At 41.2% G+C, this 21,386-nt stretch overlaps 2 protein-coding genes across 2 annotated transcripts; one reads left to right on the top strand and one right to left on the bottom strand.

Annotated features, from left to right (window-relative positions):
- Positions 1–3,653: 3,653 nt before the first annotated feature.
- LOC118078097 (vomeronasal type-2 receptor 26-like) lies at positions 3,654–20,727 on the top strand. Its single transcript, XM_088654863.1, has 7 exons — positions 3,654–3,796; positions 4,868–5,159; positions 6,697–7,557; positions 7,914–8,141; positions 8,752–8,878; positions 11,943–12,826; positions 20,530–20,727. Exons 1-7 carry the CDS (start codon positions 3,654–3,656, stop codon positions 20,725–20,727), a joined length of 2,733 nt encoding a protein of 910 aa, XP_088510989.1.
- Positions 17,571–18,476, bottom strand: LOC118078096 (vomeronasal type-2 receptor 26-like). The gene has a single exon (XM_088655044.1). It carries the CDS (start codon positions 18,465–18,467, stop codon positions 17,571–17,573), a length of 897 nt encoding a protein of 298 aa, XP_088511170.1. The 5' UTR covers positions 18,468–18,476.
- Positions 20,728–21,386: the final 659 nt, after the last annotated feature.

The raw sequence follows: 21,386 nt of genomic DNA, 5'->3' as shown, positions 1-21,386 counted from the left end.
ACCTACATTCTCCACAAGATATTCTGCTGCTATTCCATTGACAAACCAACAGTCTCTGCATGTCCCCCTATTTTCCAGGGACAGTCCCAGATTTACAGAAGATATCCCAGTTTCTGATGTTATCCTAGGATATCCCAGTTTTCCTTAGGATGTTCCTTTTTTCATTGGAGAAATATTGGATGGTATGGAACAGAATGTCCTTATTTTCATCACAGAAATGTTGGAAATGTTGCTTGCAATTAGGGGTGGGATTGGGCAGCTCAGCTGGGGAGTGCAAAGACTCCACTCCCCAGCTGACAGATCCCCGCCTCCACTCCTGCTTGCACCGAGTAGGAGCAGAATCGGGTAGCTCAACTGGCAAATGCCTGACTGCCTTCTATTAGTGGCTATCACCAATAGAAGCTTTGTTACTCAAACCACTTGGCAAAAAAGGAAAGTGGCCTACTTATAGAGATTTATTGAAGACCAAGAAGGAAAATAGAAATTAAAAGACTATGAAGAAATTAAAGATCATTTATTTTCAGAGTTGGTTGCATTATAGACAATTAAATTCCCTTATGCTGAATAGGCTTCCTCGCGAGAAAAGGGAAAACTTGACAACTATGGTTTAGTTATACAATTTCTAATTCCAAAAGGAGGTGATAGAAGAAGACGTGAAACTACTGAAGAAAGCATACAGTATTCTGCTAGAATGGGAAACAAAAGACGAGGAAGTCAAATGGGTTATGGTCAAATGGGCACAAGATATAGGACATAATATACCATTTGAGGATTGGGGAAAATTGTGGAAAGCAGATTTGAAATTTACAGATTGTTCTCTTTTGAAGGAAAATTACATGAAAATGATGTACAGATGGCATATTACACCGGCAAAAATGTACAAAACCGGGTCAAACATATGTTCGAAATACAAAGAAAAAGAATGTACTTTATATCATATGTGGTGGGAATGTAGAGAAGTCAAAAAAAATTGGGAGATGATATATAATGAATTGAAAAAGATGTTCAAAATGACATTCGTAAAGAAAAAATCCAGAAGCCTTTTTGTTAGGGATCCTAGGGCAAGACCTGCCAAGTAAAATAAAGAACTTATTTATGTATGCTACAACAGCGGCAAGAGTCTTGTTAGCACAAAGACAGAAGAATGAGAAAATCCCAACGAAAGAACAATGCCAAGAAAAATTGATGAGTTACGCGGATTTGACATATAAACTATGTGAGAAGAACAACCGTAACTTCAAAGAAGAATGGGAACTTTTTACGAACTATTTTAAAAAGTCAACAAAAGGATTGCTGACTCCTTGGCTTGTTTTGAATAAACACCCACAATTTATTAGTAGAACATATGATAGATAAGGCAATGATATGTACAATTTTATAACATGCAGAAAACAATATGTACAAACAAACCAGAGAGGGGAGCTGAGGGAAGTCATTAGAGGGTGGGAGAGGGTGGGAGAGGGAGGAGTGGAAGGGGGGGAAAGGGGGGAAATTGTAATTGCCTATGTTATTGGAAATTTGTATTGTTTAAAAAAACCATTTCTTCAATAAACATATTTCTTTTTTAAAAAAAATATTAAATGATATTGTCTCTCCCCTCCTCCCCATTTATTATTGCTGTTAATACTCTTCAATGGCTGGGGAACCATTGAGTTGGTCAGTCTTGGAGAGTGAGAGAATTTGATGGATTCTCCAATGAAATTAGGGGTTTTCTGGCTGACCTGCCTAGCACTCCTGTTGAGGCTCTTGCCTCATAGTGTAATGGTGGGGTTTATACAGCCTTTGAATCAATGTATTCTAAGTACCTGCAAAATCGCTGTGGAGCAGTATTATCCCTGAAATGAATAAGAGACTCACCATGTACATTTATTTTGGGATTTGTTCTGGGTTGAGTATTATCAGCGTCAACCCAGGATAGGTATGCCTGATAAACTGCCCCTCACAGGGCAGATTGGGGTTGGTTTTGGCTGCCGTCAGTGCTACTGAATATCTTTCAGCACAGTAGAAATTATGCTGTGGGGTGCTGCAGAGGACCAGGCTCCTAATCTCCTTAGTGCTAATTATATGATGATGATGATGATGATAATAATAATAATAATAATAATAATAATAATAATAATAATAATATATTATTTATACCCCACCCATCTGGCCGGGTTCCCCCAGCCACTCTGAGCGGCTTCCAACAAAACACTAAAATACAGAAATCCATCAAACATTAAAAGCTCCCCTAAACAGGGCTGCGTTGAGATGCCTTCTAAAGGTCTGGTAATTGTTGTTCTCTTTGACCTCTAGTGGGAGGGCATTCCACAGGGTGGGTGCCACTACCGAGAAGGCCCTCTGCCTGGTTCCCTGTAACTTGGCTTCTCATAGCGAGGGAACCGCCAGAAGGCCCTCGGAGCTGGACCTCAGTGTCCGGGCAGAACGATGGGGGTGGAGACGCTCCTTCAGGTATACTGGACCGAGGCCATTTAGGGCTTTAAAGGTCAGCACCAACACTTTGAATTGTGCTCGGAAACGTACTGGGAGCTAATGTAGGTCTTTCAGGACCAGTGTTATGTGGTCTCGGCGGCCGCTCCCAGTCACCAGTCTAGCTGCCGCATTCTGGATTACAATTCCTATGTTACAATTCCTATGTGATTTGAGCATTAGGAATTGTAGGGCAAGGTGTCATCCGAAAACTGATTGTACTCAGCTCTGTTTTGCTGTAACATCTAAATAATGAGATTTAGAAATCCCTGCTTTGCAGTCACAAAGTAAATAGTTTCACCATGACTTTCCAGTTTTCTTGATTTGAAAAAAATCCACTTTGGGGGCCACTAAGGGGCAGAGGCAATATGTAATCAGATTTGGATAAACAAATGGAACCCAACATGTTTATTACAAAAAAATGTGACTCTGAGGCAAAATTCTCAGAAAATTATATCTTCCAGCAATTATCCAAATAATTATATGTATTTCACTTGGCCAAATCTTAAGAGACTTTCTGATTGCATCTGAAAAGAGTCAAGACTTTAATGTGTGTTGACAGTCTTATCTATATATACATCAAGGCATGCATTTGTCAGGATTTGATTCTAATATGTAGCTGACAATTCACTCTTTGAGAATCATCACTATTTTTATTTCCATCGTCAGGCTTCATCCAATACTGCCAATCAAGAAGAAGAAGAAGAAGAAGAAGAAGAAGAAGAAGAAGAAGAAGAAGAAGAAGAATAGGAGTTTGGACTTGATATCCCACCTTTCACTCCCCTTAAGGAGTCTCAAAGCGGCTAACAATCTCCTTTCCCTTCCTCCCCCACAACAAACACTGTGAGGTGAGTGAGGCTGAGAGACTTTAGAGAAGTGTCACTAGCCCAAGGTCACCCAGCAGCTGCATGTGGAGGAGCGGAGAAGCGAACCCGGTTCACCAGATTATGAGTCCACCACTCTTAACCATTACACTAGGTTAGCAAACACACAAACTATAAAATTATTGAAACATCTGAAAACATCTAAATATAATTTCAGTACAGCTATAGACTGGGAAACAGCTTTCCTTAAGAGATTTGTTGGAAGAGGATAAAAGCTAAACTGCTAGGATGCTGTGGCTATTGGTGTTGCTATCCCTGCAAATGCCTGTTGTGTGCAGAGTAGATCCTATCCGGTGTGCAATGAAAGATCCTTTTCCTGTTCCTCATGAGTGGCACCAGCCAGCGCAATTCATCATTGGTGGAATTTCTTCTCAAATCATTCACGTATTCTCTGAAATTTTCTTCAGAGAACACCCTTCAAAGAATCTGTTCGATGTTTCATAGTAAGAGTTTCCTTCCTACCCAACAAGTCTCTTTTCTTTTTTGTCATATCCTTAAGATTGAAATCTTGATGGTTGAGACTGTACATTGACACATATAAGCTGCTGAGCTAGATATTGAATTGTACATTTCTGCTTCTTTTATTTTTTATTTTGTATTTTAATATATTTCATTTGCAATGGCATATAATTCAAAGGGATTGCAATAAAATAAAATATGTGGAACGTAAAAGCACCGGTAAATAAATCAACAAATTAAACATAATCATAAGTATTTAATATGAATGTCCTATGAACCACTTGACTGAAATTATGGACCCCTAGAAACTTGGACTAAAATGCTCTCGAAAAATAATGTTTCCAAAAATATGTTGCAGTTAAGTGTAAATAAAACACATGTATAAATCACAATGCTTCATGCTAGAGAATACTGCAAAACAAAACAAAAAAACACAACAACCTCAATAGAGGTATTTACAGGAATCAGTGCATTAGGCAAGATTTCATATAGCAAGTGTCCATTTGGCTGATGTGAAAATGTGAAGAACTGAATATAAGATTAGAAATATAAACACGAAATATAAACACGATAACACGAAATTGGCAGAATCGCCCATATGGAGCCACTGAGCTTCAACACATCTATGTATATCCATCTACTCAGAGAAAAATCCCATTGAATTCAGTTGAGGTTATACAACTAAACAAGTATAGCAAAAAGACGTTTATGAGTCAGAAAGCACTTCATGAGATATGTGAAGTATTCAGCTACCTAAAGAGAATGATGAGAGGAAAGATTTTTTTAATTAAAAAAAATCAACTGAGCTGCAAATGTTGAGGAAGGGATGAAAGGCAGGTGTGTCAAAGAACCATGCAGAACACAGATGCCCTGATGAATCATACGTTTTCATCAATGGTGTGTTGTCTGTTAGCTTAGAAACATGAATGACAAAAGGCATAACTTCATTTCAATACAAATAATTTGAGACAAAGATGGCAAAAATGGTGGTATGTTGATTTTATGCGTTGTAGAATTCTCCTCTGGAATTGTATATTGATTAACTTCATTTGCAGCGTGGTGACAAAATTCTACCAGCACATACTTGCCTTGACATTTGCTGTGAAAGAGATCAATGAGAACCCCAAGATCTTGCCCAATATCACTCTTGGGTTCCACATCTATGATAGCTATCATGATGCAAGGATGACCTACCGTGCCACATTAGACCTGCTCTTCAAATCACAGAGATTTGTCCCTAACTATAAATGTGACACTCAGAAAAACCTCATGGCCATCATTGGGGGACTTAGCTCTGATACATCCTTCCATATGAGAGACAACATAGGCCTCTTCAAGATTCCACAGGTAGGATTTCTGAATAGCAGAGGCAGCATAATGACTTCCAGGGTGAATAGACTCCTGATCTTGTTTGTGGAGCTGAACTTTGGCACTTTCTATTGAATCCATAAAACATTGATATTAAATATTTAACCAGTAGGATGACCATACATTGGGAAGGAAGGGCTAGCGCAAGATACCCAGCAGTTAGTTCCAGCACTGAAAAACTGAGATAGCAGTGCAATGAACAAACTGCAACTGAGAAGAAAGAAAGAAAGAAAGAAAGAAAGAAAGAAAGAAAGAAAGAAAGAAAGAAAGAAAGAAAGAAAGAAAGAAAGCATTTCAAAATCATTCTCCAAAGTTAATAACATGGAAAATTGACCAAGCTGCTAGAAAACAGTGTCTTTATTATTTGAAAATCCTTCTCAAAAAGCACAGTAATTTCAATGATGCTGTTGCTGATATTATTGCCTTCCATTAGAAGCAAATAAGTTTCTCATTGAGCAAAGTCCCACTACCCTTCCTCCCTCTCTCCTGGCCCTGCCTTGTATTTTCCAACTCTACAATTCTATGATTTGGACTACTGGCCATTATTAATCCATTAAACTGAAACTTCCTCCCCAAGTGCCCCATGGTCAGATTATACATTTAGAACTCCCATAACTTTTTTTTTTAAGGTGTACGTTGCCAGTTTGTTTAGTGGGTTTAGTGTTTAGTGAGAAAAGTCATTATGTGTGCCAGCTCTTAAAATATGGAATTTGTTACAGGGTAATGACTAGTGCCTTCATTGTATAGTTTTTGTCATGTGCTCTTTAAATATGCACTTCCTCACCTTGAATTTTCACATTATATTTACATTTTAGGACCAACCCTACTCTCTTGAATGTCATTCATTCATTTCATTTGCATGTTGTTTCTACAAAGAGGCTCAAAGTGGAATGCCACAAAGGAACACGGAAGCATTTCAAACAAACACTACAAAAGCAATTCCATAACATAACAAAACAATAAAACCAACAATTTCATAGTAACACAGAAAAACAATAGTGAATGTTATTGGCATCTGTCTTTCTCAAAAGACAAGGGAGTGTGCATCCAGGGGTGAAGTCAAACCTCTGAAGAATTTTTTGTGTGTGTGTTATTTTGGCTGCACAAGCAGCACTGAAGAGACCTCCCCAGGGCACAAGCCTGGGCGGTATGTATGGAGGTCCAGTCCTCCTCTGTCCAGATGAGAAGACCTCTCAGCCTTGCTGATATGGTCCAAAGGAAAACAGAGCAATACATTTGGCACTAGCATGGCCATAGAAGTTGCAAGAAGAAAGGCATACAAGATGCCATTCAAATATCTTAGGGACTTGACTCCAGATAATGTGAATAGTTTATTCCTTAACCTTCCCTTCTCCTGAAGACATACCAAACATCCCTATTCCAATACACATACAAAATTACTTAATATGCAGCACCCAATAGCAAAAAGAAGGGTCTGCCTCCCTCCTCGTTCATTCCCCTTGAAAGAGGGGAATTCAAGAGTGTGTTTCAGTAATATCTGTGCATTTATCTGCAGCTCACTTATGGCTCATTTCCCACTGAGGAGGAGAATGATGACAGTTATATCTCTTCCTTCTACCATATGGTTCCAAATGAAGCCCATCAATACATGGGAATTATCAGCTTGCTTAAGCATTTTGGATGGATATGGGTTGGACTCTTTGTTGTGGATGATGAAAGTGGAGAAAATTTCTTGCAGACTATGGAACCATTGTTATCCAAAAATGGAATCTGTTCGGCCTTCACACAAATGCTCCCAAAACTAGCTCGTTTTGATAACCTTGATGACGTTTATGGTGTATTATTCAGTGGTTACAAGGATGTCAAAGATGACAAAGCCCAAACGTTTATCATCTATGGAGAATCTATGGCACTCATATGGCTGACAGCTATTTTCCTTGTGCAAGATAATAAAAATAATGATATTTCATCAGTTACAAAAGTTTGGATCATGACAAGTCAGATTGATTTCATGCTGTTAGGGCTTCAAAGGAGTTGGCCTCTTGTTCTCTTCCAAGGTGCCCTTTGCTTCACAATTCACTCAAAAGAGCTTCTAGGGTTCCATGAGTTTCTTCAGAGCATAAAGCCTGATGGGATAAAAGGAAATGGTTTTCTGAAGGACTTCTGGGAGCAAGCATTTGACTGTGATTTTCCAGACCCCAGTGTGGACTCAAGTGAACAATGTACTGGAGAGGAGAGACTGGAGAGCCTTCCTGATCCCCTCTTTGAAATGGGCATGACTGGCCACAGCTATAGCATCTACAATGCTGTACATGTGGTGGCTCATGCTTTACATGGCATTTATTTAACAAGATCCAAGCACAGAGCAATGGTGGGTCATAAAATAATTGACCTTCAAGATCTGCGACCTTGGCAGGTAATGTGCTGAAAATAAGTCTCTATTGTCATTTGCAAAAAAAGAAAAAAAAAGAAATAGAAATAGAAATTTAAAAAATGCATGAACTGGTACTTTGCATTCATTTTTTTTACAAAGCTTTGTATATTTAAATAATGTTTTGCGCATTCTAGCCTGGAAAGACATTATGTCATAAATGTAAAATGTAGGTTTTTAGATTCTATGGAAAATAGTAGATTTTTCACTTTTCTTCTTTCTTAGATAATACGAACAAACACAGACAGTAAAATGTGTGCTTCTATATCACGGCATTACATTCAAAATCTTCATTTCTCTCTCTCTCCCCCCCCCCCTTTGACTTTTAATATTTCAATCAGCTCCACCTTTATCTTCATGGCATTTCCTTTAACAATTCAGCTGGAGAATCGCTGTCCTTTACAGCTAAAAAGGAAATAGGAGGTGGATTTGACATCATGAACATGGTCATATTCCCAAACAAGTCCTTCCTTCGTGTGAAAGTTGGAGAGGTGGATGATAGTGCTTGTGAAGGAAAGAAATTCATCATTCATGAAGACATGATAGTGTGGCACCCAGGTTTTAACCAGGTCAGCATCCTAACAGTGCTTTTTTGGTGGTGGTGGGGGTCCGCTATAACCTACAAATGTGTCCTGTTAGAAATTTTTGTTTTTTTCTGCAAACTCTCTATCTTTCTATTGAAAACTTCATAGGGATAAACTGCTGTCTAGCAGAATGAAAGCCTAGGCACAACACTGAGTTGAAAAATAAAGTTGTGTTTTCTGCCATGTTATATATGCATCAGGTTCTTAAAGACCCAGATAACTAGCACATTGAAAGCCTAGTTGGGACACTGAACCATCAGCAATCAATGGCATATCTGCTGCATATTAAAGCTATGCCTCATCTGAGGGATCTCAATGAAATGTTTTAGTGAGCCAGCATTGGGTTATCTCTGTCTCCATTGCATGAATCTCCATTGAGAAAATCTCCCTTAACATGTGACGTCCCCTCTGCCAGTCCTTTGCATCTCAAAATACAAATGGAAAACATTAAAAGAAACTTTTGATCAATGTTAACAGCAAGAGAATTTGAAGGTCAGACTGCAGGTAAAGCTAGATTGTATGAAAAAAATCATTTTAAAGGAAATTCAGTAAGAGAACTTCTCCAACCTGAAACTCCTTTCCTATTTGTGGATAGGTGATGCCTATTTCTGTGTGCAATGAGCACTGCCCCCCTGGTCATCAGAAGAAAAGAAAGGAAGGTGGGAAATTTTGCTGCTATGATTGTGCTCCATGTCCAGAAGGCAAGATTTCAGACCAGAATGGTACATGAGAAAGACCTCATTTTTATTTTTATTTTCATCATGAAGTATTGTTACTATTATGCCTAAGAACTAATTAGAAATGTTTGTTTGCCATGCTGTGTGTGTAAGAAAGCTATCCTGCTTGGTTTGTTGTTGTTTAGTCGTTTAGTCGTGTCCGACTCTTCGTGACCCCATGGACCATAGCACGCCAGGCACTCCTGTCTTGCACTGCCTCCCGCAGTTTGGTCAAACTCATGTTCGTAGCTTCGAGAACACTGTCCAACCATCTTGTCCTCTGTCGTCCCCTTCTCCTAGTGCCCTCAATCTTTCCCAACATCAGGGTCTTTTCCAAGGATTCTTCTCTTCTCATGAGGTGGCCAAAGTATTGGAGCCTCAGCTTCACGATCTGTCCTTCCAGGGAGCACTCAGGGCTGATTTCCTTAAGAATGGATAGGTTTGATCTTCTTGCAGTCCATGGGACTCTCAAGAGTCTCCTCCAGCACCATAATTCAAAAGCATCAATTCTTCGGCGATCAGCCTTCTTTATGGTCCAGCTCTCACTTCCATACATCACTACTGGGAAAACCATAGCTTTAACTATACGGACCTTTGTCGGCAAAGTGATGTCTCTGCTTTTTAAGATGCTGTCTAGGTTTGTCATTGCTTTTCTCCCAAGAAGCAGGCGTCTTTTAATTTCGTGACTGCTGTCACCATCTGCAGTGATCAAGGAGCCCAAGAAAGTAAAATCTCTCACTGCCTCCATTTCTTCCCCTTCTATTTGCCAGGAGGTGATGGGACCAGTGGCCATGATCTTGGTTTTTTTGATGTTGAGCTTCAGACCATATTTTGCGCTCTCCTCTTTCACCCTCATTAAAAGGTTCTTTAATTCCTCCTCGCTTTCTGCCATCAAGGTTGTGTCATCTGCATATCTGAGGTTGTTGATATTTCTTCCGGCAATCTTAATTCCGGCTTGGGATTCATCTAGTCCAGCCTTTCGCATGATGAATTCTGCATATAAGTTAAATAAGCAGGGAGACAATATACAACCTTGTCGTACTCCTTTCCCAATTTTGAACCAATCAGTTGTTCCATATCCAGTTCTAACTGTAGCTTCTTGTCCCACATAGAGATTTCTCAGGAGACAGATGAGGTGATCAGGCACTCCCATTTCTTTAAGAACTTGCCATAGTTTGCTGTGGTCGACACAGTCAAAGGCTTTTGCATAGTCAATGAAGCAGAAGTAGACGTTTTTCTGGAACTCTCTAGCTTTCTCCATAATCCAGCGCATGTTTGCTATTTGGTCTCTGGTTCCTCTGCCCTTTCGAAATCCAGCTTGCACTTCTGGGAGTTCTCGGTCCACATACTGCCTAAGCCTGCCTTGTAGAATTTTAAGCATAACCTTGCTAGCGTGTGAAATGAGCGCAATTGTGCGGTAGTTGGAGCATTCTTTGGCACTGCCCTTCTTTGGAATTGGGATGTAGACTGATCTTCTCCAATCCTCTGGCCATTGCTGAGTTTTCCAAACTTGCTGGCATATTGGGTGTAGCACCTTAACAGCATCATCTTTTAAAATTTTAAATAGTTCAGCTGGAATATCATCACTTCCACTGGCCTTGTTATTAGCAATGCTTTCTAAGGCCCATTTGACTTCACTCTCCAAGATGTCTGGCTCAAGGTCAGCAACCACACTATCTGGGGTGTATGAGACCTCCATATCTTTCTGGTATAATTCCTCTGTGTATTCTTGCCACCTCTTCTTGATGTCTTCTGCTTCTGTTAGGTCCTTACCACTTTATCCTGCTTGGTACGAAGTCCAAATAGAACTCCGCTGAGTTCCAGTACTTAGAGAAACTAATATTCCTTGTGCAATGCTATCTGTATGGATTTGGCAGTGAGCCCTCAATGAAGACCAAATGATTTAGTTGACCATATCCGAAAAAGTAGACATATGAAAACAGTTTAAGCAAGGCTATTATAACCTCAGCAGTCAAGGGATAATGATGATAGAAATGGTGATGGTGATGACTGATTCAGTGGGTTCAGGCGTGAGATCTAAACTTGATTATATGCCGCAAGTTCTGGGTCTGATAGTTGTTTCAGCCCAGTTCCCTCTGCAACAGATGCCACAATTAGGGGGAGGCCTTGCCCCATTCCATATCAGCACGAATTATTATTATATGCTGATAATAGGCTGAGAAAATAAAATTAATGTACTTAACAAAACTTTTTGACATTTATGATTAGGAAGAAAAAATAGGTTAAGGAATAAGAACAGCAAAATCTAAGCACGCAATGAGCATCCCGAAGAGAAGACCAATTAGATCCCCAAAGACGGGATAGTTATACTACATTTCCTCCAAAAAAGACGAATGTATATTACAGCAAATTCTCTTAAATCCTCAATGGTCAGAGAAACACTATATCATTGATGTACAACTTAACAAACATTCACCCATTAACAAAAACCTTCTTCATATGGCAATATTGGTATACTTTATTTTTGCATCACAACTTTTTCATAATGGTACGTGATTGGTTCATATAAGATGCATATTTTCAAAGATACAGGAGTATCTGTCAGTGTGATGCAGGAGTTGGGTCACATGGTACATTTTGTTGTAGGTGTGAATTGATTAATTCAAAATTTTAAAATAATCCTGTGAAGTCAGTTATATCCTATTATTAATCATAAATTCAGGAGAGATTGATGTTAGTCCAAGATAGGAAATGGTTGAGTGATGATATACAGTATATCACTGAAGGACATCAAAAAAAGCAAAAAGTTTCCTTTATCCCAGTTTGATTAATTTTAATGAGCTGCATTGGGTTATGGTAAAATAATGAATGATATCAGTAGCTTTGGGGCCTCATCCATTATATCTTCAACCAGCCCAAATTGGTGCAGCAGCAGGTATATTTGGCACATATTGGTACTGATAGTAATAATATTGAGCCTGGTGTTCTGTCAAAATACAATGTTACATTGTCATCTACTTACTAAGAATCAGCATGCTTATATGGAGGTAAGGAAACAACATGAATTGTCTTTCGAATTTGACCTATTTCTTTTTTTCTCTCTCTTCAGACATGGATGACTGTTCGAGATGCCCAGAAGATCAATATCCAAACAAAATGAGAAGCCAGTGCAATTTCAAAGCATTCAGCTTTCTTTCCTATGAAGAACCTTTTGGGATCAGCTTAGCTTCGATTGCTCTTTCTTTTTCCCTTCTCACAACTCTGGTGTTAGGCACTTTTGCGAAGCACAAAGATACCCCCATAGTCAAAGCGAACAACCGAGCCCTCACCTACACTCTCCTGGTCTCCCTATTGCTCTGCTTCCTCTCTTCTTTGTTATTTATTGGCAAACCTGGGAAAGTGACCTGTCTTCTCAGGCAACCTGCTTTCGGCATGATCTTCTCTATGGCTGTTTCTTGCATGTTGGCCAAAACGATCACTGTAGTTGTAGCTTTCATGGCCACCAAGCCAGGCTCTAGCATGAGGAAGTGGGTAGGGAAAAGACTGGCCTATTCTGTTGTAGTTTCCTGTTCTTTTATTCAATCTATTGTTTGTACTTTGTGGTTGATGACATCTCCCCCATTTCCTGATGTAGATATGCACTCTGTAACCACAGAAATCATTGTGCAATGTAATGAAGGGTCCGTGACCCTGTTTTACTGTGTCCTAGGCTACATGGGCCTCCTGGCCATTGCCAGTTTCATTGTGGCATTTCTGGCCCGCAGATTACCTGATAGTTTTAATGAAGCCAAATTCATTACCTTTAGCATGTTGCTCTTTTGCAGTGTTTGGATTTCTTTTGTCCCAACCTACCTGAGCACCAAAGGGAAATACATGGTAGTGGTGGAGATTATTTCCATCTTGGCCTCCAGTGCTGGGTTATTGGGCTGCATCTTTGCTCCTAAATGCTACATCATTGTCTTGAGGCCCAAGCTGAACAACAGAGAGCAACTAATAAGGAGAACACATTAAAGACTCTTTGTAATGTGCCCTCGTTGCCACATTATATATGCAGCCCTATTGTTTTAGACCTTCTCATAGGTCCTGTTGCTCCTCCAGGTCTACCTCAACCTCATAAAATTGCCACCAGATATTATGCAATTAAATAAACCAGTTTTGGAAGTGATGGATTGCCATGCATTCTGAGCATTTAAATAATAATAAAAATGGGGGGGGATTTTACACTCTATCTCTCTCCCCCAAAGGGAGCAACTAATATGGAGAAAGAATTAAAAATAACATTTGTGATTTTCCTCCATTGTCTTGTTGTTGTATATGAAGTGTCATTTTACCATAGCCTCTCCATAGTGGATCTGCAGGAATTCCAATGCCAATGCCAATCCAAGCCAACCACAAAGCTTGAGGCCTCAGTCCTGTGATAGATCCTGAGCATAGAAACTAGCAAAAAGGAAGAAACTAGCAAAAAGGAAGAAATGTGCGCTCCAGGGAAGAATTGTATTCTGGTAGAATCTGAGCATTCATGAATTAATAGGAAGGTAGAGAATATGGTTACAGAAGACCTAGGCTGGGTCTAGACACATCAAAGAAGCATTTCAGTTAATCAAGTTGTAAACTTCATATGAGAAATCAGGTTGGCAAAAATGGAACTCCACAGGCCCAATTGGTGTCCCAGTGTAATAATGCATATACAACACATATAAAGGTCTTTTTTCTTCCCCAATGTAACAAAGTCCCAAGTGTGTGGTAGGAGTTTTCAAAATATCATCCAGTTTAGAAACATTATCTGTGGTTGACCTGGTATGAAGAAGAATGAGAAATTACAGTATGTTATAGAAGGGACCCAGGTGGTGCTGTGGGTTAAACAACAGAGCCTAGGGCTTGCTGATCAGAAGGACAGCGGTTCGAATCCGCGCGACCGGGTGAGCTCCCATTGCTCGGTCCCAGCTCCTGCCCACCTAGCAGTTCGAAAGCACATCCAAGTAGATAAGTAGGGACTGCTCCGGCGGGAAGGTAAACGGCGTTTCCGTGCGCTGCTCTGGTTCGCCAGAAGCAGCTTTGTCATGCTGGCCACATGACCAGGAAGCTGTCTGTGGACAAACGCTGGCTCCCTCGGCCTATTGAGCGAGATGAGCACCGCAACCCCAGAGTCTGGACACGACTGGACCTGATGGTCAGGGGCCCCTTTACCTTTTTATACAAGGAGATAGGGATGCGGGTGGTGCTGTGGGTTAAACCACTGAGCTTAGGACTTGCCGATCAGAAGGTCAGCAGTTCAAATCCCCACGACGGACTGAACTCCTGTTGCTTGGTCCCAGCTCCTGCCAACCTAGCACTTCGAAAGCACATAAAAGTGCAAGTAGATAAATAGGTACCGCTCCAGCAGGAAGGTAAACGGCTTTTCCGTGCGCTGCTCTGGTTTGCCAGAAGTGGCTTTGACATGCTGGCCACATGACCTGGAAGCTGTATGCCGGCTCCCTTGTCCAATAACGTGAGATGAGCACCGCAACCCTGAGTCGGTCATGACTGGACCTAATGGTCAGGGGTCCCTTTACCTTTACTGTATAAGGAGATGGCACAAAACAGATTGAAATGTGCATTTTTCTGGCTCTGTGGAAATTTGTTTTAGTTGTCTTTCATAAAATATACTGATTGATTGTAGTATTTCTCAAAGTGGATAGAAAACCTCAAAATGTGTACATGCAGGCAATGGTGAGTTCCATTTGACTTATATTTGCATTTCGCATGAAGGCAATAAGGGAGAAGTAAATCCTCTCTGATTTCTCAGGTTTCTTTTAGAGTGCTGTTGGACTGACTGAAGATTTGGGCTGTAGGAAACTGGAAAGCTGATGATGTGTAGTTTGGAAAATAAAAGCAGGGATAATAATAAAAATAACATTATTAATATGCCACCAATCTTACTGGGCTTTGATGCTCTGATATAGAGACATAGTTGAGGAATTATTTCCAATCAGTCTGTTCTGGTTCGTATTGTGCTAAATATCTAGACAAGCATATTAGATTAGTATTAGGATTGGAGAGGGTTTGCCTGGAATGTTGGAAGTGAATAGTGATTGGATAAGAGTTAGTGTCAGGGTTGATGTGGCTACTCTTGAGTAACGACCCTCCACATGCTTGTCTTTCAGATGGTTTTATTAGTGCACATTTTTTACAGTGTAACGAGCTGCCGGTTTCATGTCTGCTCACTCCAAATCAGATTCCTGCACTGGCGATCACCGGGTTCTAGACCAACATAAAATCATCGGAACTGTGAAGCGTTTCCCTTTTCTCCGCCTCCTCAATTCCAGTGTTGGGGGGAATGGCCTGCGGACTGACTGACTCCCGTCCCCTCTTTCTCCCTCCCTCTCATCCTGCCTATGGAGCAAGGGCTCTTGGATGCTGCTCGAGGGCTGGCACTCCCTTTCCGTTTCCTGGCTCTCCCCATCAGACCCTTTGCTCTCGTGGCTGCTCGGAGATGAGCTGCTCCTGAGGAGGGGAGGCTGTTCTCTGTAAGCCTTCCCCCTTAAAGTTAGGAAGTTGGAGTTGTATGTGGAAGGGAGTGTCCGGTTAGTGGCAGGGTGAGATAGGTTAAGTAGGGTCAGCACTGTTCTTGGACACGGTTTGGGGATAAGGGGTGAGGGACAGGGGTGTTATCTGTAGACGACGGAAGGTGCTTCACCCCTATCAATATTTCTGAGTGGGGGCTAAGCCTCTTCACCAATATTGAGTGCCCCACCATTCCCCCCCCCCGGGTAAGTGCTGGTGACCCCACTCACACACGACACAAAGACCACCACAGCCAACCACAAATGAACAATCATACCCTAGGCCAACCCCAACATCTCTCACCACCAAAGGAACACAAGGGAATAACAGAGAACCTGCACAAGTGACACTGACAACCCCCCCCCCACATATTAAGTAAAATAGAAACATCATCACCCGACCCCACCCCACCCATCTTTCCCCCATCTACCTCTTTCCCCCTTTTCCTCCCAACGTCTCAACAAATGAACATCTACCTCTTTCCCCCTTTTCCTCCCAACGTCTCAACAAATGAAACTAATTTGTAACAATGTTATGAGAGACATATATATTTCTGTAAACCAAGAAAATCTTTAATTTTTTTAAAAAAACGAGAGGGAGGTGTGACGTTTTTACGCTGTTTGGTATAGCCTTATCAACCCGACCCATCAAGGGTTAACTCAGACTCCATGTCGACTGACTGACTGGACATTCCATGCGGGAGGGGAATGGTTGAATGTTTAAAGAGAAGGGACAGCCATTTTGTCAGTTGAGAGGGTGCTGGGGAGCGGGAGGGTGAGGGTGGTTGAAAAGAAGGTCTAGGAGAGTAGGTTTAGGCTAGGTAGTCGATAGTTTATCTAGTACATGAGTAACAAAGTTATGACTGTTGAAACTAAGCTTGTACAAAGGAAACCCTAAAGCAACCATTACGTTCTTGAGCAATAAAATTCCCAGTGTTAAAGTGCCAATTATAAAATCGTCTGTGTTATTTTTCCAGCCAAGGTACATGAAAACTCATTCAGGAGGACATCCATTAAAAAGACAACACTTCCTTCGAGAGGGGAACAGTTAGTTTGTATCTTTGGGGTGTACCAAGAGGGCGAGCCAGGCAGACAGACCCAGGGTGTCATAAAGTTACCTCAGGGGAGAGGCAAGCTTTTACAGAAAGGGATTTCTAGAGGCAGAACTCCCATTACTGTGGACACAAGGGATAGTCTCAGATATAGCCCTGAACTTTAAAAGGTACCTGGCCACGTTTGCGCTGGAAGAGGACTCTCTTTTGTATAAAAGGAGAAGAAAAAGAATAAAACCCTTGAGTGCATGAGGGAATACAGGATAGGCTAAAGGGAGCAATAGGGGGAGGCTCGGTTTACCCCAGATCATCCCTGTTAGTTCTTGCATTAAGTGAGAGGTAGAATAAATAAGACGGAAGCAAGGGTCTTTCGTCGCAGGAGGCAAAACCCTTCACCCAGAGCCCAGCAGCCAATTTTCTCAAAATTAAAGGGGGGAAAGGAGAGTGCCCCCCCCAGGACACTTCACATAGTGGACAGCTAGGGGGAAGAGGGATAAAGCCCAAGAGGTGAATTTATCTGGCTCCCAAATGCTCTTGCCTCAACTCTCCAGGTGACTGTAACAGATCAAACTTTGAACACCCAGGGAAGGCTTTAATAAAGCAGTGAGGAAACCAAAGGAAAGAGTCAAAGTGGCCAAAATTATCCCCAAAGCTTATCCATAAGACAAGAAGGTAATTTGTTTTGGAAGGCACCCATCCTTTGTAAGTAATTATTCCTAGACTTGGAATAATCTATTCACAACTTAAAGATGGTGAAGGACAGGAATACACTGTTTGTGAATAATTACAAAGCTAGCAACAGATAGCTTTTTCCTCCATGAATTTATCTAATTCTCTTTTAAAAAGATCAATATCACACGAAAGGAGCATTAAATCTCTTGAAAGGAAAAAAATGCAAGAAAAATGAAAGTTTGTTTGGAGAATTATGATTTAATCAAACCTTGCTAGAAGTAAAGAACATTGCTGGCTACAATCTTCCAAGGCACACTTTGATACATTATTTCCCAACTTTATGGCATCATCATACTTGACTTAATGGAACACAGGTCGCATTGCTTTTGTAACCTTTGAGGGTGTGCCACTCTTCACCAATCAATGAAATTTAAAGGTAATGTGATTTAGTTAATTCGGTTGTGCTGATTATTAGTTTCTTCTAGCTAACTGTCCCCTGGTATTCAGCTCTGGCCTCAGTACAATAACAAAGCATTTGGGGGAAAAGATGCATCCCAATAACCCAAAACTGGAGGCCAAGATGGAGAAGATCTCCACAGCCAACATATATTTTCCTTTTGTGCTCAGGTAGGATGGGATAAAGGTCAGCCAAACACTGCAAAAGACCAACATACTGAAGGTGATGAACTTGACTTCATTAAAGCTGTCAGGCAACCTCCGAGCTAGAAAAGCCACCGTAAAGCTGACAATAGCCAAGAAGCCCATGTAGCCCAGTACACAATAAAACATGAGGACTGACCCCTCATTACAGAACAGTACAATTTCCTTCAACATGGTATGCATGTCTAAATCTGGGAATGGGGGAGAGGTTGACAGCCACAAAGTACAAATGGTGGCTTGAATAAGAGAGCAGGAAAGAACTATGGAGGTGGACAATGGTTTCCCCACCCATCTCCTCTTATTGGATCCCGGCTTGGTGGCCATGAAAGCTAGAACAACAATGATGGTTTTGGCCAATATGCAAGAAGTCGCCACTGAGAAGATCATGCCAAAAGCAGTTTGTCGAAAGAGGCAGGTCAGTGAGTCAGGATGGCCAATGAATAGCAAAACACAAAGGAAGGAAAGCAAGAGGGAGATGAGGAGAGTGTAGGTGAGGTTCCGGTTGTTGGCTTTGACTATGGGAGTATCCATGTGCTTCAAGAAGATTCCAAGCACCAAAGCAGTGAGGAAAGCAAAGGAAAGAGCCAAAGTGGCCAAAATTATCCCCAAAACTTCTCCGTAAGACAAGATGGTAATTTGTTTTGGAAGGCATCCATCCTGATCATTGTTTGGATACTGGTCACCAGGGCATTCAAAACAGTCATCCATGTCTGAAAAAGAAAAGACAGATTTCTATGCATTGAAATCCTCCCTGTCATCCTTAGCAGAAATAATGCATAAACATTGGAAAGGCGTGAATTATGACCCCTAGGTAAAGGACATAACCTTTACCAGTAAAGGACGTAACCTTTTCATCAGCCAGTTTTGCTTATGATCCCCAACAATTAACATCCTGGATCAATGTGAAGGGCTATCATGGTCATTTCCTGGGCTGATAGCTTCCCCGCACCCTGTTAATGGTGGTGCATAGCTGACAGCATACATGGCCATTTTTAATATTTTTGCACTGGCTTGTCATCTTTTACCACGGAAGATTCATGGTCCTTGTATTAATTTACAGAGCTTTCAACACCTCAGATCAAGGAACTGAAGGTACAGCCTGAACCCTTCTATTCCAGCTTGATGATTGAGATGATCTGTAGGAGGATTGCTTGTTGTATCTTTAGTAATTGTGACCAAGACTTTATTGATAACTAGCTGTCCCCAGCCACGCGTTGCTGTGGCTAAGCCAGGGTCCCTGTTTCTATGCAATATAACGTCAAGTTATCTCAACGCAGCAGCTGAGACAGAAAGGTGAGAGACTCGTCTGTCCACAAACTATTTCAGCTGCATCACAAAAATGTCCAATACATTTCCCTGCGTATTTTGCTTTGTTTTCTAAGTCTTTTAAAAGCCTTTCTCCTTAATACTATTTAGCAGAGTATCAAATGCCGCTTCAGCATTATCAACTTTCTCATGTCGAAAATAAATCAAACGACTCCAGTCGTTAAACTTTGCAGATTTATTTTAGGTGCTCTCAGCCCGGACTCGAAAGATCCATGCTGGCTGGCTGAAAGCAGGAACAGAACAGAAAGAAAAAACACAGTCTCAAGTATCACAGAAAATACAGCAGCACACAGTACTCCCTGATTACAAGAGAACGTCATAGGCCCCGTGATGCAGGACGACTGCTGAGCTATTAACCCTCTCAGCTCACTCCCCTCTTGCCTTGCATCGCAGGGGTAGCGTAAGAACTCTCCTATGCAAGACACAAACCATCACAGAATTCCCTATGACGTTGGAAACTCAAAGGTTTGGTGAACCGATTGGCTAGGTTCTCCTGGCTTGGACAGTACCTCAGTTTGACCAAGCCTGTCTGGACACTCTGGCACACGTTTCAAAAATGAATGTCAATGTGTTTGGTTTTGGATTTGAACTAACCACTCTCCGCCAATTTCACACAGGGTTGGTTGTCCTCCCAAACAGTGATGGGCAGGCAACACTCCCCGTTGACCTCCTGGACCAAACACCTGTAAAATTCCAACTCCCTACAGACTTCCGACAGAGCACTGTATTCGGCTTCTGTAGAAGAAAGAGCTATGAGGCTCTGACGTTTGGATCTCCATCCAATCACAGCTTCACCATACTTCACCACTATTCCAGACACTGACTTTCAACTCGGACCAACTACTGTCAGACCAGCATGTGACCTGTGCTGCACCTTCAGCTGACAGCCTAAGGCAGAAATCCTTAGTACCTTTCAGGTATCTAAGCACTCGCTTGACACCATTCCAGGCATGCACACTAGGCTGTGCAGCTTCCCTGCTCGGCAAATTTACAGCAAACGCAATGTCTGGGCGTGACCACTGTGAAAGATACAACAAACTCCCTAGAGCTGATTGAAACACCTCAGGGCTCTGGAACTCAGAGTGTTCCCCAGATTAAGCATCCTTAATGAAACAAGTCTCCATGGGTGTTCTGACGCTAGCGCTATCAGACATCCTGAACTTTGCAAGCAGCTGTTCAATCTTGCTTTCTTGACTCATCAGGAAACTACCATCTGCTGACATGTCAATCTTGACACCTAGGTAAACCTTCACTGGACCTAGTTCTAGATTGCCCCCCTCTATCTCTCTCAACAACTACACACACACACACACACACACACACGTAATATTTCTGTATGTGCATGACAATCTCTCTGTCTCTCTGTATGTCTATTTTTGGTTGTAAACTACTTTGATATTTTTAATGAAATTGTGGTATGCAAGTGGTTTTTATCAGTAAATACAAAAATAAAACACATAGTTCTGCTAAAATTCCTACCCAAACCCATCCCTCCCATGCTATTCATAATTCTACACCAAATAGATATCTCTGTGGTGATATCAATCCTGATATCATTTTTGAAGAATCCACACACAGTACATCTCCTACCTTTCTGGACATGGGTGATGATCAAGTTTCTAATGTTTTATCATGTTTTTAATATTCTGTTTAGAGCCACCCAGAGTGCCTGGGGAGGCCTGGCCAGATGGACAGGGTATAAGTAAATAATAATAATAATAATAATAATAATAATAATAATAATACCAGTAATAATACCAGTAATAATAATAATAATTACATCACCTACCCTTCTTGTTTGAGATCTTCCCTTCTGGACATAGGTGACAATCATAGCAGCAAGAAGGTTTCCCTTCCTTCTTGGCTCGGGCGTAACCTAAAGGGCATTTCTCATTACACAAAGAAAGAGGTGGCGTCTGTGTAAAAATAAAAGAAGATAACGGTTTCAGTGATTACATCTTGCTGGCACAAGTGAAATACCAGTTCAGAATTAGAATGATAATAATATAGGAAAATGCCATCTCCAGCCCCTGATAGCAATTTTCACGCAGCTGCAGACAGAATCAATTATACCATTGGGAACACTGCCTTTACCAACACAACTTAAAGAAGACTCAAAACATTATTTTGGAAGAAAGGTTATAGTTATTAAATAGAGGATGTGCAAATCAGAGTGACTTTGGCAATCAAAATAGAGTCTGGGCAGAAAGTTCTCTAAGGCAGGTCACTCCCCTCTCCTGGACATGTTTACTGGCAATGCCTGCAGCCTTGGAGCAAAGAATTGGAAGGAATGCTTCCTTC

The sequence above is a fragment of the Zootoca vivipara genome, chromosome 12 (genome assembly GCF_965207765.1).
Source record: "Zootoca vivipara chromosome 12, rZooViv2.hap1.1, whole genome shotgun sequence".
In the NCBI taxonomy this organism is placed as follows: Eukaryota; Metazoa; Chordata; class Lepidosauria; order Squamata; family Lacertidae; genus Zootoca; species Zootoca vivipara.
This window is presented reverse-complemented; position numbering and strand designations above follow the sequence as displayed.